At 43.6% G+C, this 16,958-nt stretch overlaps 1 protein-coding gene across 1 annotated transcript in view; it reads right to left on the bottom strand.

Moving 5' to 3' along the window:
• Window positions 1-16,958, bottom strand: part of LOC139584581 (proline-rich protein 5-like) — a 64,309-nt gene that overhangs the window by 6,474 nt on the left and 40,877 nt on the right. The window contains exons 3-5 of the mRNA XM_071416604.1: window positions 15,843-15,970; window positions 13,817-13,942; window positions 13,612-13,692 (exon numbers count right to left, since the gene is read on the bottom strand). Coding sequence (XP_071272705.1) covers window positions 13,612-13,692; window positions 13,817-13,942; window positions 15,843-15,970 — 335 coding nt within the window. The remainder of the gene's footprint in view (window positions 1-13,611; window positions 13,693-13,816; window positions 13,943-15,842; window positions 15,971-16,958) is intronic.

Genomic DNA, 16,958 nt, shown 5'->3' with positions numbered 1-16,958 from the left:
CCCTGGCCATGCAGAAAGAGACACATAGAGAGAGAGAGTTTCACAGTAGAACAAAGGAACTTCTTCTACATCACAGAACTTGAACTGAACAATATCCATGTTTTTGAGAATGTGTAAACGGTCGGTGGAGAAGTCAGCTACGACCCGGTCCGTTTTGTTTCATGTTAATGACCTCATGAAGGACAATACAGCCACATTACCATAACTCTGTTTATACAGGAGCCTCCATTATGAGGTTTGCATCTAATTATTTTATCAAATTAATGAGTAAAGATGAAACTATTTGTGAAATTATGCTATGTTAAACCATTAATGTGAGAGAATTGTATTCCCTTTAAAGTTTAACTAAGCCATTGACCCGCTCCCATGAGCACAGACATGATCTGGCTCATGGGACAGCCCTTTTCTACTGTTAAAAATTTTAAAAAACGCCTGAAGAAATCCTCTTCAGACCATGCATACCTCGGTCAGCTGAGGGGGTTTGAGTAGAGACCACAAAAACCTCAGTCTAAGCTAATGTTGTAATGGTTGTTGAATTCCTAACCATACCACGTGGAGCATTGGCTACATGGGTGGAAATGGTTCAACTCTGAGACTATCGATCCCGACAGAATAAGAGCAAATCTTAGATACTAATTACTAATTGTATGGTCAGGGCGTGAGTTGGGGTGGGCAGTCTATGTTTTCTGTTTCTATGTGGGGTTTCTTGTTTGGCCTGATATGGTTCTCAATCAGAGGCAGGTGTTAGTCATTGTCTCTGATTGGGAACCATATTTAGGTAGCCTGTTTTGTAGTGTGTTTTGTGGGTGATTGTTCCTGTTCGTGTGTTCCTGTTTTGTCTGTGTTCACTAGTTCGGGACTGTAGCTTCGTTGGTGTTCGTCTGTTTATTGTTTTGTTCATAATTGAAAAGTATTCAAATAAATATGGATACGTACCACGCTGCGCATTGGTTCTCCGATCCTTGAAACGAAGACGAAAGCCGTTACAGAATCACCCACCAAAACCGGACCAAGCAGCGTGGTAAAGGACAGCAGCAGGAGCGGCAGCGATCGCAGGACTACTGGACCTGGGAGGAGAATCTGGACTATACAACTTGGGAAGAAATAGAGAGGTGGTCGGTCGACCCAGGGAGAGTGCCGGAGCCCGCCTGGGATTCGCTGGAGCAGTGCGAGGAGGGTTACAGGAGAATGGAGTTGGCGACACGCACATGGCAGCGCAACAGGAGAAAGAGGCAGCCCCAAAAATGTATTGGGGGGAGGCACACAGGGAGTGTTGTTAAGCCAGGTAGGAGACCTGAGCCAACTCCCCGTGCTTACCGTGGAGAGCGAGAGTACGGGCAGACACCGTGTTATGCAGAAGAGCGCATGGTGTCTCCTGTACGTGTGCATAGCCCGGTGCGGTACATAGCAGCACCTCGTATCGGCCGGGCTAGATTGGGCATCGAGCCAGGTGCCATGAAACCGGCTCTACTCATCTGGCCTCCAGTGCGTCTCCTCGGGCCGGGGTACATGGCACCAGCCCTACGCATGGTGTCTCTTGTACGTGTACATAGCCGCACTGGCATGGCTACAGTGAGCATCCAGCCAGGTAGGGTTGGGCAGGCTCGGTGCTCGAGACCTCCTGTGCGCCTTCACGGTCCGGTCTATCCGGTGCCTTCTCCAAGCACCAGCCCTCTTGTGGCAGCCCCACGTACCAGCCCTCCTGTGGCAGTCCCTTGCACCAGCCCAGTACCACCAGTGCCAACACCACGCACCAGGCTTCCTGTGCGTCTCCAGAGTCCAGTACGCCCTGTTCCTCCTCCCCGCACTCGCCCAGTGGTGCGTGGTGCCGGAACTGGTGGTACCGGACTGGGGACATGCACCACTGGGTGAGGAACAGGCAGTTTACTTTGGGCACGCTTCTCATCCAGATGTCGAAATACTGCCCCCAAGCCATAACAAGTTAACCTTGTTCTGAACACCTCCAATACAAAGGTCATGTGGTTTGGTAAGAAGAATGCCCATCTTCCCACAGGTGTTATTACTACCTCTGAGGGTATAGAGCTTGAGGTAGTCACCTCATACAAGTACTTGGGAGTATGGCTAGACGGTGCACTGTCCTTCTCTCAGCACATATCAAAGCTGCAGGCTAAAGTTAAATATAGACTGTGTTTCCTCTATTGTAATCGCCCCTCTTTCACCCCAGCTGCCAAACTAACACTGATTCAGATGACCATCCTACCCATGATAGATTACGCAGACATAATTTATAGATCGGCAGGTAAGGGTGCTCTCGAGCGGCTAGATGTTCTTTACTATTCGGCCATCAGATTTGCCACCAATGCTCCTTATAGGACACATCACTGCACTCTATACTCCTCTATAAACTGGTCATCTCTGTATACCCGTCGCAAGACCCAACTGGTTGATGCTTATTTATAAAACCCTCTTAGGCCTCACTCACTCCTATCTGAGATATCTACTGCAGCCCTCATCCTCCACATGCAACACCCGTTCTGACAGTCACAATCTGTTAAAGGTCCCCAAAGCACACACATCCCTGGGTCGCTCGTCGTTTCAGTTCGCTGCAGCTAGCGACTGGAACGAGCTGCAACAAACACTCAAACTGGACAGTTTTATCTCAATCTCTTCATTCAAAGACTCAATCATGGACACTCTTATTGACACGTATGGCTGTTTTGTATGATGTATTGTTGTCTCTACCTTCTTGACCTTTGTGCTGTTGACTTTGCCCAATAATGTTTGTGCCATGATTTTGTGCTGCTAACATGTTGTGTTGCTACCATGTTGTTGTCATGTTGTGTTGCTACCATGCTGTGTTGTCATGTTTTGCTGCCTTGTTATGTTGTTGTCTTAGGTCTCTCTTTATGTAGTGGTGTGTCTCTCTTGTTGTGATGTGTGTTTTGTCCTATATTTATATTGTATTTATTTTTTTAATCCAAAGCCCCCGTCCCAGCAGGAGGCCATTTGCCTTTTGGTAGGCCATCATTGTAAATAAGAATTTGTTCTTAACTTCTCTAGGGTAGGGGGCAGCATTCGGAATTTTGGATGAAAAGCATGCCCAAATTAAACTGCCTGCTTCTCGGGCCCAGAAGATATGATATGCATATAACTGGTAGATATGGATAGAGAAAACACTCTAAAGTTTCCAAAACTGTTAAAATAGTGTCTGTGAGTAAAACAGAACTGATTTGGCAGGCGAAAACCTGAGAAAAACCTATTCAGGAAGTAGTTTCTTTTTCTCAATGCCATTACAGTATCCATTGACTTAGGACTCAAATTGCAGTTCCTATGCCTTCCACTAGATGTCAACAGTCTTTAGAAATTGTTTCAGGCTTGTATTCTGAAAAATGAGGAAGTAAGAGCAGTCTGAATGAGTGGACCCTAAAGTGTCACAGAGCTTTTTCATGCGCTCGACCGAGAGAGTGCCTTTCTTGTCTACCTGTTATATTGACAACGTTATTGTCCGGTTGAAATATTATCGATTATTTAGGCTTTGACATATTTCTATGAACTTTACGGATACAATTTGGATTTTTTGTCTGCCTGTTTTGACTGCGTTTGACCTTGTGGATTCTTGAAGAAAACGCGAGAACAAAACTGAGGTTTTTGGATATAAAGAGACTTTATCGAACAAAAGGAACATTTATTGAGTATATGAATGTCTGCTGAGTGCAACCATATGAAGATCATCAAAGGTAAGGGATTAATTGTATCTCTATTTCTGACTTGTGTAACTCTTCTACTTGGCTGGTTACTGTTTGTAATGATTTGTCTGCTGGGCTATGTTCTCAAATAATCGTAAGGTATGCATTCGCCGTAAAGCATTTTTTAAATCTGACACCGTGGTTGTATTCACAAGAAGTTAATCTTTAAACCTATGTAAAATATGTTTTGTTTTCTGAATTTTTATAATAAGTATTTCTGTATTTGAATTTGGCGCCCAGCAGTTTCACTGGCTGTTGAAGAGGTGGGACGCTAACGTCTCACGTACCCAAGAGAGGTTAAATGACTTGCCTAGTTAAATAAAGGTTAAATCAAAAATGTCAAATATGTTTTGACCATGACAGTTTACAATCCAGGGTCACTCCAAGCAGTTTAGTCACCTCAACTTGCTCAGTTTCCACATTATTTATTACACAATTTAGTTGAGGTTTAGGGTTTAGTGAATGATTTGTCCCAAATACAATGCTTTTAGTTTGATAAATATTTAGGACTAACTTATTCCTTACCATCCACTCTGAAACAAACTGCAGTCATTTCTGTCGTTGTAGTAGCTGACGTGTATAGTGTTGAGTCATCCACATACATAGACACACTGGCTTAGGGGGCTTAGACAGCTGCCCTGGGGAATTCCTGATTCTACCTGGATTATGTTGGAGAGGCTTCCTTTAAAGAACACCCTCTGTGTTCTGTTAGACAGGCAACTCTTCATTCACAATATAGCAGAGGGTGTAAAGCCATAACAAATATGTTTTCCTAGCAGCAGACTATGATAGATAATGTCAAAAGCCGCACTGAAGTCAAACAAACAAGCCCTCAAACATTTGATCATCAATTTCTCTCAGCCAATCATCAGTCATTTGTATAAGTACTGTGCTTGTTGAATGTCCTTCCCTGTAAGCGTGCTGAAAGTCTGTTGTCAATTTGTTTACTGTAAAATAGCGTTGTATATGGTCAAACACATTTGAATAAATAGAAACCCTTGAATGAGTAGGTGTGTCCAAACTTCTTACTGATACTGTATATTGAAACAATGTTAGGACTAGACCCTACACAGCAAACTGGATAGTTTTACCTAGTGTTCATTTTTCAGTGTAACACTTCTAGTGTTGATTCAGGAGTTAAATTAACTTTCTAAGCGTGAAATTAACACTCAGTGGTGTACAAAGAACCTCAGTGTTGGTGTTAATAAGTGTTGAGTGTGACAGTGTGATTGTGTCAGTTTTACTCTGTGGAGAGTAAAACATTCCATCAAAATCACAGCCCTCATTATCATATTTCTCAGCATGCTCTACTGCAGATAGATGTTTTATATATGTGTTTTTACATGTTCATTTATCGATTGATTAATCTTATGCCATACAAAGATAAAACAATACAAAAAATAAACTTATTCAATCAGTTACTTATATTTATTGCATCCATTACTGAAATGGTTGTTCCAGTTTAAATTGTTTAGCTAGTCTCCTTTATCAATGTTCCTAACCATGACAGTCATTCTGAATGCAGGTTGCGGGTGAATAAAGATTCCAACTGTTGGATGTTCTAACTCTGGCTGGATTCCAATAGGAAGTATACATCACTTTGCAAGCCAACATAATGTGACTTGCAGGCCTGATGTGGCCTGTAAACCAGGAGGTTTACACCACTGTGTTAGGGTAAAACATGGCCATCAGAGTAAGGCCTTATGGTGTACAGTGCATTTGGAAGGTATTTAGAACCCTTGCCTTTTTCCACATTTTGTACTTTACAGCCTTATTCAAAAAATGATTAAATAAATGTTTTCCCCTCATCAAAATACACACAATACCCCATAATAACAAAGCAAAAAATGTTTTTAGAAAGTTTTGCATATGTATTAAAAATAAAAAACTGAAATACCACTGTAATGGGAACTGTAATGTTCGTGCTTTTTTTTTTTTTTTTTTTACATACATTTTTCTTCAAGAGCATATAAAGAACATGTACCATATATTTCAAGAGTCTGAATAAGTATACAATTTGGATTAAGTCACACAAAAACAACAGAAACAAACAAAAAGCCCAGAAATGACAGAATAAGACCTGTACGATATGTCAGGAACTCTGATCAGACACCTTTATACCTATGCTGGCTATGCTGCAAGATTGATGTAGTTCTCTCCATGTCAGCAAGTTCCCCGCATAGACCTAACCAAATATCTTTTGAGGGTGCATGTTAATTTTTCCATAATTTTGTTACACATTTCCTTGCTGCTGCTAAAAGATAATCTATCAATTTAAGTGGGGAGGATTGGAGTGTATCCACAGGAACAATACCTAGAAGGAGATGACATGGGTCTGGTTGAATAATAATACCTGTGATGTCCTGTATAACATGGAAACCTTTAGACGAAAAAGACTGTATTTTCAGACATTGCCAAAATATATGTGATAAAGTACCTATTTGTCCACACTGCCTCCAACACTTTGCTGATATTCCTTTTTTACATTTTATTAAGTTTATCAGGGCTCATAAAAAACGACGTAGTACTTTGAATTGAAACTATCTTGTTCGGTTACATGTAGAGTGGCTTTATATACTGTTTTCCATATGTTCCCCCAGCTCTCCTCTGATATCTGAACCTGTAACTCAACCTGCCATGAGTTCCTAAGATTATCTATTCATGTACTGTTCTAATAACCAATTTCTGTGTTCATGCAAGTGGCTGACTGTACAAATCCTCACTATCAGTAGCTGCAATTTGGCAGTACACCCAGACCTTGTTTTGAGAACGAACAAAAGATATCTCAGTTTCAAGGTCTCAGCTTACAGAGAAGAAGCCTCGTGAGGTATTGGTCTGTCACATGTTATAAACCAGTATTGATCTGTCACATGTTATGAACCAGTATTGATTTGTCACATGAATGAAACAAAACGATAATGATGAATTAATTATGCTAAATCATGCAAATACAGTGGCGTGCCGTGGGCCTGGGGCCTGGGCCTTCAGTGACGTCCTACACAGTCCCACCCAAATTAATCCACCTCTTATTACCATCATTATGATGCCATGGCTCTAGACACTATACATTTAGACAGAAACGCAGTATAACCAGGCGTTGCGTCACCTTGAAATTGACATTTTTATTCAGAGAATTGCAGGGGAAGAGTACAATACAGTACAGTTCAACTAATAGGCAAGAACATAGTCGAGTGCAACAGAGTTATATTAACATTCTTCTTCTATCCATTTCTGGTCCACAAACTTTGAGCTTTAAGTCCCCCCCCCAAAAAATACAGTGTGTTCACTAAACAGCGCATTGTCGCACCCAAAGCAGTTTCACCGTGATGATAAAGACACATAACTATTCACTGAAAATAAAAGAAAGAAAACAAATAATTTGCAAGATAGGCTATTTGCCATTTTATTTTGTTAATATATAGGCTATTTAATATTAACAAAATAAAATGCGAAACATACATACACATTTAATAAAAAATAAAATGCATTGTATGCCTACTCACCAAAGACTGATTATTTGAACACAAAATCCTTCCTCCTTTCTTTCCTCAAGAAGACTTCAATGACTCTGTTGTACAGTCTATCTGTGCATTTTAGTTTCACCAATAAGTCCTTTTCTATCGACATGGAGGCTAATGCTGAAAGCCGAGTCTGTCCAGTAGCATTTCTGGAATACGTTTTGATTCGCTTTAAGGCCGAGAATGACCGCTCGACAGAAGCCGTGGACACAGGGATAGTCACTGTCACACATGCCAATGTGTAAAGTTGCCCCATGTCCTCATTCAGATTTTTCTGCTTAAGGAAATCAAGGAGATCAGAGGGACTTTTCCCTTCAAAATCAGTCATAGCATACATTACAGTCAGTTCTGTTTTTAGCTTGGATAGGTCGAACAGTGTTCCGTGACTCTCTGTTAAGCTGGAGAAGGCTGTTTGCGGGAATTCTTTCCGATAGGTCTGAAAGTGCTGGGGGTCCAGGAGGGAGAGAAACATACATTTTTCGTGGTCTTGAAACCTGTTTCGTATCTGGTAAAGAATGTTGTCCAGAATATTGCTGTGGAGTTGTTGGTAGTATGTGCGAGGGTCTCCTTGTGCTGGGCCTCTGCGTGCGCTAGGTGAACTTGAGATGCGCGCTGTGTCATCGTAGATTTGACTGAACCTGCGCCTCTCTCGCTCAATTGTGTCACAAAACTCGTTCACCCTTGTCAGGCAGAATTGTACATCCAAAGTTTGTTTCTGTAGAATTCCAAAAAGCATATCCGAATAATTAAAAATCCCATTGAATGTTTCAAGCAAAAAACTAAACTCAAAATCATCCAAACATGCATTAAATCCATCAGCCATAAGCACAGTATCCCCGTCATGGTCATCATGATGTTCCAGTAAGTGGTTAAACAGCTCCTTTAGGGCAACTCTCTTTTCAAAGACTGCATTGACCAATCTAGATGTATATTGCCACCTCGTTGGTGCAACCTTAGGAAGACGACGCTTGCAGATGTCATCCAGCAGTTGCGTGCGCTTAGGGGATCGTGAGAAAAATGCTGCAAGGCCATTGAGGTTGGCAAAGAAGACCTTGCATTCTTTAAGCTTTGAGGCTCCTTGAGTCAGTACTACATTTAGTCGATGTGCATAGCAGTGAATGAATAAGGCCATCGGTGCCCTCTCCTTAACTTTAGCCTGCACCCCATTGAGTCCAGCTGCCATGACTGCTGCGCCATCAAAACACTGTGCCACAACTTTATCCAGACTACATTCATTTTCCTCCAAGAAACGGAAAATAAGAGCGGCAATGTCATCAGCTCGCTTGCCGCTTGTCACATCTTCAAATCGGATAAATCGCTCCTTGACTCCTGTGTCCGTCACATAACGCAGGACGAGTGAGAGCTGTTGTCTCGTCCACCATAATAGCGACAAAGGGAGCTTTTTTAATCTCCATTTTGATCTCTTCTCCCATCACTTCAGCAATAGCATAAATTAGGTCATTTTGTATTTTGCCTGACGTCCCAATGAACACTTTGTTAGTGGACAGGTGATATTGTAAATCTGTGTTGCTTTCAGAAAGAAAAGAAAGAAGCTCCATGTAGTTCCCTTTGTTTGTGGAGTCAGCACTTTCATCGTGTCCCCTAAATGAAAGTTCCTGTTTACCCAAAAACATGACACAATCAATGAGTCTTTTCAATATTTCCCTATGTTTCTTCACCTTTTCATTGTGCAGCTCCGTTGCCCTGCGCGCTTGTTCGTTGAGCTGTAGATCCACTCGGGTGTCCCCAAAAGTTTTCAAAAGCACCATTGCTTGTAAGTGCCCAGCCGTACTTTGGTGTCTCGTTGCTGCCTTGGTTAGACAACTCAAGTTTGCAAAGCCAGTGTGGCTCCAAACACCAAATCGATCACTTGCAAATAATAGGCATTCCCAGCAGTACAGTTTGCAGTGCTTCTCGGAGCCTGTGAGCCATTGATAGCGCTCGTAGTTGGAACTTTGAAAGTGGCGAACGAACCCCTTTCCCGCCTGTGACAGGCTTTGTAGCGTCGGCGTCGGGCGACCTCTCCTTACAATGTCTAACTTTTCTTGAAAAGTTCGTCTTGAGAATGGCGTTATAATTATATCCTCGACCAAATCGATATCTTCTCCTCCTTCCGCCATTGTGGGTTGAAAAAACAGCTTAGTAGTACGCGAATTAATTTGTTTATCAAATTCAGTTTCCTAGTTCTGAGGTTCTGCATAGACCTGCCCATAGGACCTGCCTCTCAATATTGGTAATCCAATCAAAAGACGTGCACGCACTACGCCTGCTAGCTGGCTCCTGTGTAACACTGGAGCCAGCCAGCAGGCGTACAATAGCCAACTCTAAAGCTGATTGGTTGACACTAAATTTTCATTTCCATTCACTTTAAGCTACAAGCGCCCGCACTGTTGATTCTGAAGGCCTGAGGGCAGATTTTAGACCCCTGGCAACACATGATGGCTGAATATGATTGGATAAAAGATCTAACATAAAGACCAACCCTCCAAATCTCAACCTGGGGCTGGAAGCAGTGCAACCAAGAGGAAAGCTATGAAATGAAGAGTATAACTCTTACTCTGGGGAATAATTTAATACATATTTGTGGGAAAATATATATATTTTTAAAGTATATTCTGATGATGTTTAGGCCAGCAGAGAAGGCCTTGCTGGCCCTGACGGCCCACCACTGTGCAAATATAACATGTCTGTGTATAGCCGTATATAAGACAACTGCTGGATCTGCCCAGGCAGAGTTTCTGATTGACATGTGTACTATGGTACAGTGAGTTGGTTGGAACCTCTCCAGCGCGCTGACAATAAACAATGATTCATTTAAGATTGACTTTGAATGTCCCTGTGTAAGAATTTCCACAACACCACATTTCCATAAGTATTCAGACCCTTTAATCAGTACTTTGTTGAAGCACTTTTGGCAGCGATTACAGCCTTGAGTCTTCTTGGATATGATGCTACAAGCTTGGCACACCTGTATTTGGGGAGTTTCTCCCATTCTTCTCTGCAGATCCTCTCAAACTCTGTCAGGTTGGATGGGGAGCATAGCTGCACAGCTATTTTCAGGTCTCTCCAGAGATGTTTGATCGGGTTCAAGTCTGTGCTCTGGCTGGGCCACTCAAGGACATTCAGAGACTTGTCCCGAAGCCACTCCTGCGTTGTCTTGGCTGTGTGCTTATGGTCGTTGTCCTGTTGGAGGGTGAACTTTCGCCCAGTCTGAAGTTCTGAGCGCTCTGGAGCAGGTTTTCATCAAGAATCTCTCTGTACTTTGCTCCGTTCATCTTTCCCTTGATCCTGACTAGTCTCCCAGTCGCTGCCGCAGAAAAACATTCCCACAGCATGATGCTGCCAACACCATGCTTCACAGTAGGGATGGTGCCTGGCTTCCTCCAGACGTGACACATGGAATTCAGGCCAAAAAGTTCGATCTTGGTTTCATCAGACCAGAGAATCTTGTTTCTCATGGTCTGAGTCCTTTAGGTGTCTTTTGAGCAAACTCCAAGCGGGCTGTCATGTGCCTTTTACTGAGGAGTGGCTCCGTCTGGCTACTCAACCAGAAAGACCTGATTGGTGGAGTGCTGCAGAGATGGTTGTCCTTCAGGAAGGTTCTCCCATCTCCACAGAGGAACTCTGGAGCTCTGTCAGAGTGGCCATAAGGTTCTTGGTCACCTCCCCGACCAATGCCCTTCTCCCCCGATTGCTCAGTTTGGCCAGGCGGCCAGCTCTAGGAAGAGTCTTGGTGGTTCCAAAGTTCTTCCATTTAAGAATGATGGAGGCCCTGTGTTCTTGGGCCCTTCAATACTGCAGACGTTTTTTGGAACCCTTCCCCAGATCTGTGCCTCGACAAAATCCTGTCTCGGAGCTCTACAGACAATTCCTTCGACCTCATGGCTTAGTTTTTGCTCTGACATGCTGTCAACTGTGGGACCTTATATAGACAGGTGGGTGCCTTTCCAAATGATGTCCAATCAATTGAATTCACCACAGGTGGACTCCAATCAAGTTGTAGAAACATCTCAAGGATGGTGAATGGAAACAGGATGCACCTGAGCTGAATTTCAAGTCTAATAGCAAAGGGTCTGAATACTTATGTAACTGCGTATATTTTTTTACATTTGCAAACATTTCTAAAAACCCGTTTTTTCGCTTTCTCGTTATGGGGTATTATTGTGTACAGAATGCTGAGGAAAATTTTTTATGGAATCCATTTTAGAATAAGGCTGTAACGTAACAAAATGTGGAAAAAGTCAAGGGGTCTGTGTGCTTTCCGAATGCACTGTATGTATTGTCATACATTTTTTAATTTGAATGACAATATTCGCCTGCAGTAGGAACTAACTTGGTGAAGTCCACAGAACAATAATTGAACAAATTCAACAACCATGTCTTTTTCACTAACAAATACAGTCATGGGTGGTATATCTGCAATTCACCCGAAAAGGCAAGGCACCTTGGGAAATTATATTGGAGGCGTGGCTTAGTGGGGGCATGGCTTTCAATTAGTTATTTTTGGCCACCAGTGAGTATAAGTGTTGTACCAGTTGAAGTGGTGTATGGTTATGTTAATTAAAGTTAAGCATGTCTGCTGCCACTTCTGAAGTCTTTATAAATGCTTACATAAGATCATTCGACGATAGGAGATCCCGTACAGGGAAGAAATTAAATCTACTTTCACCTCTGTGTATATTACTGTGTAGTAGGATTGGCGCAGACCAACAACCAGACCAGGCATCATCAAGACCCAAAACAACACCCACCTGAGCGAGATGGCCGTGATTAACCTAGGAGCGGTGCGCTGCTACAACACAGTGAGGCTAAAGCTGATCCCCAACAAGGAGGCTGCTGAGGACGGAGGCACCAATCGCCGAGGAGCAGCAACAGCAACCATAACCGCCAGACCAGAAACCATGACCCGCCTGGAATTCAGCAGGAACTGCCTGGTGAAACCCCAGGGGCCACAGGAATCATTTGAAGCCAGTTTCAAGACCCCCCAGTCACTAGAACAGTTTTAGTAAAATTTCAGAAATTGTAAAGATTCAGCCTCATTTAACAGAATCAGAGCATACCTCCTTTCCGACACTGAATCCAAGGTAGTTACAGTACGGTTAACAATGAATGCATCCAGGACTATGACACACATGTTTTGTTAAGCAGGTTCGCCACCCTCAAGTCAGTGGCTAGGAGGGTCCTGGACTGGGGCACAAAAATGGCTGGTCCAGTTAAGACCACACCCAACCTGAGTGGGCAGAGTCCAACACCTCCCAAGCACCATCACGCTGGGGAACAACAGAGGCTCCGTCCACTACTACGGCATGACCAAACTGTGCAGGAACTGGACCATCTGGCCACAGCCTGCACAGGCATCATCTGCAAGATCTGTAAAGACAAGCATCCCAACTCAGACTGTACGTCCACACGCTCCTGCAACCTGTGCGGGATAGGCGGCCACCTACTTCAGAACCTGCCCCAGTTCCTATCCCGGCAGAGCAAGGGCCAGCGCCACAAACCCTAACCCAAATCCCAACCCCACCAACCCACTCCGCCAGACAACAACAACGAAGACCCAGAACCAGACCTTTCCACAGGTAATGGCCAACCCACTTCCCAATATGTCCCACTCCTGTCACCACCCAAGACCCTCCAGAAACAACCCCTACCCCTGCCGGCCCCTCTATCTCTGCCCCATCCCAACAAATCCCTTCCTAGCCACCTCCACCCCCATCAAACCCCAGGTCAAAAATTACCAAATGATAACTCCTCCCCCTGCTCCTTAGTGGCCCAGATCCATCCTCCTTAGCCCTCCCTACCCATAATCCCGCACAGCAGCAAGCTAGCCTCAGTCCAGACCCCCCGAACCCTCCAAACCGTCTTCACCCCTCCCAGCACCCTCAATTCTATCACCAAGTCAGTACAGGGGCCACGAGGTAATCAGTGGGGCGGCATGCCAAGACCTGTGAACAGCCAAGAACCACCCAACAACACAAACGACCCGCTAGAGGCCCCTCACCCACCTCTGCAATGAAATGATCAAACACAGACCTGGTTCAGACTAAAGATCACACCTTCAAGTGTGAACCCATATAGACACTGGCCCAGTGTTTAACACTGAAGAATTTGCTGTGTATGATTGACTCAGCTCTCTGGCCTGTTGGTTTTCTTCTATAGTGTGTGATATGCGTGACTTCAGTTGTTTACTGGGCTGTAATCGAGGCTGACATGACAGAACTGACAGCTCTGGTCTGGTCTTGAAAGATAATGAGATATCTGGCAAGACCACATGGCCTCCCACAAACACACACACACATACACACACACATACATACACACACACGTGGCAGATAAACGCCATGCTAGCAAACAGATGTGTGTGTTTGCTTGTGTTTGTAACTCACCTGACACCTTCGTTGAGGACATAGAGTTCATTGTCAGCCAGACCTTTCTTCTGGAAGACGGCAATGACAGCATTGTGGATGCTAGTGGACACACACACAAACATCAACATGTACCACTCAGATTCCATTTACCCATTTACCCATTAAATTATATTTAATATTCTACATCTACATATACTACATGCATGGTCAGGCTGCAGCATACCTGTTCCAGGTAGCGTTGGCCCCAGCCCTCTTCTGTTTCTCTCCTCTCTCCTCCGGTGATCCCTTCTCACTCTTTCCTAGCTCACTAAGACTGGGAGAGCTCATCAACTTCAGCCTGTGTAGAGTTCTCATGACGGAAGAGAGGGAGGGAGAGAGAGAAAGACAGCAGACTAAGCATTGAGCTACAGCAAAGACTAGAAACTGAACAAGAAGGAGATCATTCAAATAGGGAAATAGAGAGAGGGGCGGGGTTGTGAAGAGAAGCGAAGAGTATGAACCAAGAGTGTAAAGTGAAAGACGGAAGAGAGACTGTGCATCTGGCCAAGGCAGAGACCAGAGCAGAAGACTCAATGAGACACTGAGGAGAAGAGAGAGAGGGGTGAGGGGAGGAGGAAGAAGGCGGGGCCATGGTCTGTGACTATTGCTTATTGTCTGAGGTCTCAGGAGAAAAAAAACAATACCATTTCCTTGCTTCCCCCTCCCCTGGCTGGAGCGGAATTAGTGGATGGTGGTTTCCACATGGTTTCCATGTGTTTAATGCCATTCTATTTGCTCCGTTCCAGCCATTATTATGAGCCGTCCTCCCCTTAGCAGCCTCCACTGATACACACATACATGCAGACATACAAATACAATAAATTCATTCACAGCACAAAATCAAATGCATATCGGACCGCAGAGAAAGGGAACTAATATATATATTTTTTGCTGTTTACCTGATAGCGACACCATGAGCTTAACAGGAAGAAGTCTAGCTCTTTGACAACAAAAACAGGGACAGGAAACAGTGACACAATAAGGCACAATGAGAGACGGTTTCCTGCATGGTAGGGGATGTATCGCGGGACAAAAGATGCAGCGAGACAAGCTAGGATAAAGGAAGTAGCCTTGCTAGGCTTCTAGGCTCTCCTGTTAGAAGCATAAGACAGTTTGAGGTTAACAACAGATCTTGGATCAGATTACCCAACCCCCAATCGTAACCTTAAGCGGTAGTAGGATGAAAACGATCTGAACCTGTATCATTGGTTATGGGCAACACGGCCGGGAATGAGACGAGAAAGCAATGCTCTGATGGGAGAAGGACTAAAAAGACAGAATTAGAAATTACCGCACAGAAAATAGATTAAATACAGTGATATGATTACTGAGGGCAGTTAAAGGGTTGAAGTCTGGTTGGTTAGAAGGTTAGAGGTTGTCTGATTGGTGAAACGGATTGAAAATGTGTATTCTGATCGGTGGAGGGGTTAAAGTACAGTGTGAATAAATGCTTGTGTTTCTGGTCAAACCCACACAGTCCAGGAGAAGTCTGCTGACACCAGACCACTGAACAATAGACCTTTTCAACACCCCACTCCCACTCTCACAGACGCAGGAACACACACAGGCATTGAGTACGCATAGGCATTTGGATAGACGTAGAAACAAGCTCATACACACCAGCATGCACACACACACGCGTGCACACAAGCACACACACACTCACTACACACACAGGGTGTAACCACATTTTCTGTGCTGTTCTGATCTCTCTCTGTGTGTGTTTCACTATACCTCACCCACAAAACCCCACACTCAGTCTCTTCTTTTGATTACTCCCTTTAGCCATTTCTGCAGAACTTTTCAGTATTAACTGATGAAACAACTCAGCAATGTTGCGTAAGGCCAGCAAAATGTTACACACAGTCAATGGGTCAAAGTTCAAAGACCCATTATCCAATAGGCCAGATGTGTTGCACACTTATACAATCCTTAGAGGGAGTAGGGACAGGTGGGTAAGGATTGGATAACTATATGGTCAAATCTTACCCTTTGACATGCAAACTGGAGTTTCTGCCCTATCGCTTACACCCATCATTTTTTTTCTAATTTCCAGTTATTGCATGTTAGGTGTACCATTGAGATGGTAGGGAAACTCTCCGTAGTATCATCTGCCATCCACTACATAAGGAATCGAGCTTGGGGTTGATTTCAGACTGGCTATAGTTTTATGACCACCCAAAATGTTAATCCTTGGAATTGATCCTCACCTCCTGATTGGATGATCGCTATTGTCCACATCATGGCTTGGGGGCGGGGCTGAGAAGGTGGTGAAGTTGAGTGACAGGGGTCGGGGGGAGGGGCGAGAGCCGTGCCGCCGACGGAGTCCATCCAACATCTGTCAAAGGAAACATTGAGAAAACAACAACATAAAAATTAACCAACAAGAAACTTCAAGAAACCCTTGACTCGCCAGGGTCTTTCTATTCAGGGTGGGGTCAGGGTGCAAAGTGACAAAGCATGCTCAGAAAGAACCATATTATAAAGAACAGGCATTCCTCTTCATCATGTAGAATAAGGAATTGATTGTGTCTGTCAACTTAATATTTTATAGATTATTATTATTATTGTCACAGCAGCTAGCCAACCAAGAAACATTCAACACACGGAAAGAGAGAGAGTAGTCAAAACCACAATGAACTCTGAACGGCCTCTCGATACTGTTGATGTAGCAGCCTATCATTTGAGACGTGTAACAACAGTGGAATTTTGAAATCAAAAGGGTGTGTAAGGCTTACTCAATACTCATACAAACTCATTCAGTCTACACACACAGAGATGCACGCAGGCACACGCACACACACACGCACACACACACAAACAGGGCCAGTTCCAGGCATAAGCAAAATGGGTAGAATTGCAAAATGGGTAGGTTTGCAGGAAATTAGCTGTAAAATTGCACATTACTTCTCTCCGCCCATGGCAGAATGTGTAGAATTGCAGGATAAAAAAAAAGTCCTCTCCACCATCAAGAGGGGGGTCACAATTTGGCTGTAAAGAAAATACAAAATAAATACCATTGCTAAATAATTTATGGAAATACTTGTAGATGTAAATACATTTGACCTCATGCTTATTGGTCTATAGGTTAATTTGCATAATTTTGTGGAATTCATTTTATTTTGAATTTTTTTACCTTTATTTAACCAGGTAGGCTAGTTGAGAACAAGTTCTCATTTACAACCGCGACCTGGCCAAGATAAAGCAAAGCAGTGTGACACAAACAACAACACAGAGTTACACATGGAATAAACAAACATACAGTCAATAATACAATAGAGCAAGTCTATATACAGTGTGTGCAAATGAGGTAGGATAAGGGGAGT

This window comes from Salvelinus alpinus, chromosome 9, assembly GCF_045679555.1.
Source record: "Salvelinus alpinus chromosome 9, SLU_Salpinus.1, whole genome shotgun sequence".
NCBI classification, from domain to species: Eukaryota; Metazoa; Chordata; class Actinopteri; order Salmoniformes; family Salmonidae; genus Salvelinus; species Salvelinus alpinus.
This window is presented reverse-complemented; position numbering and strand designations above follow the sequence as displayed.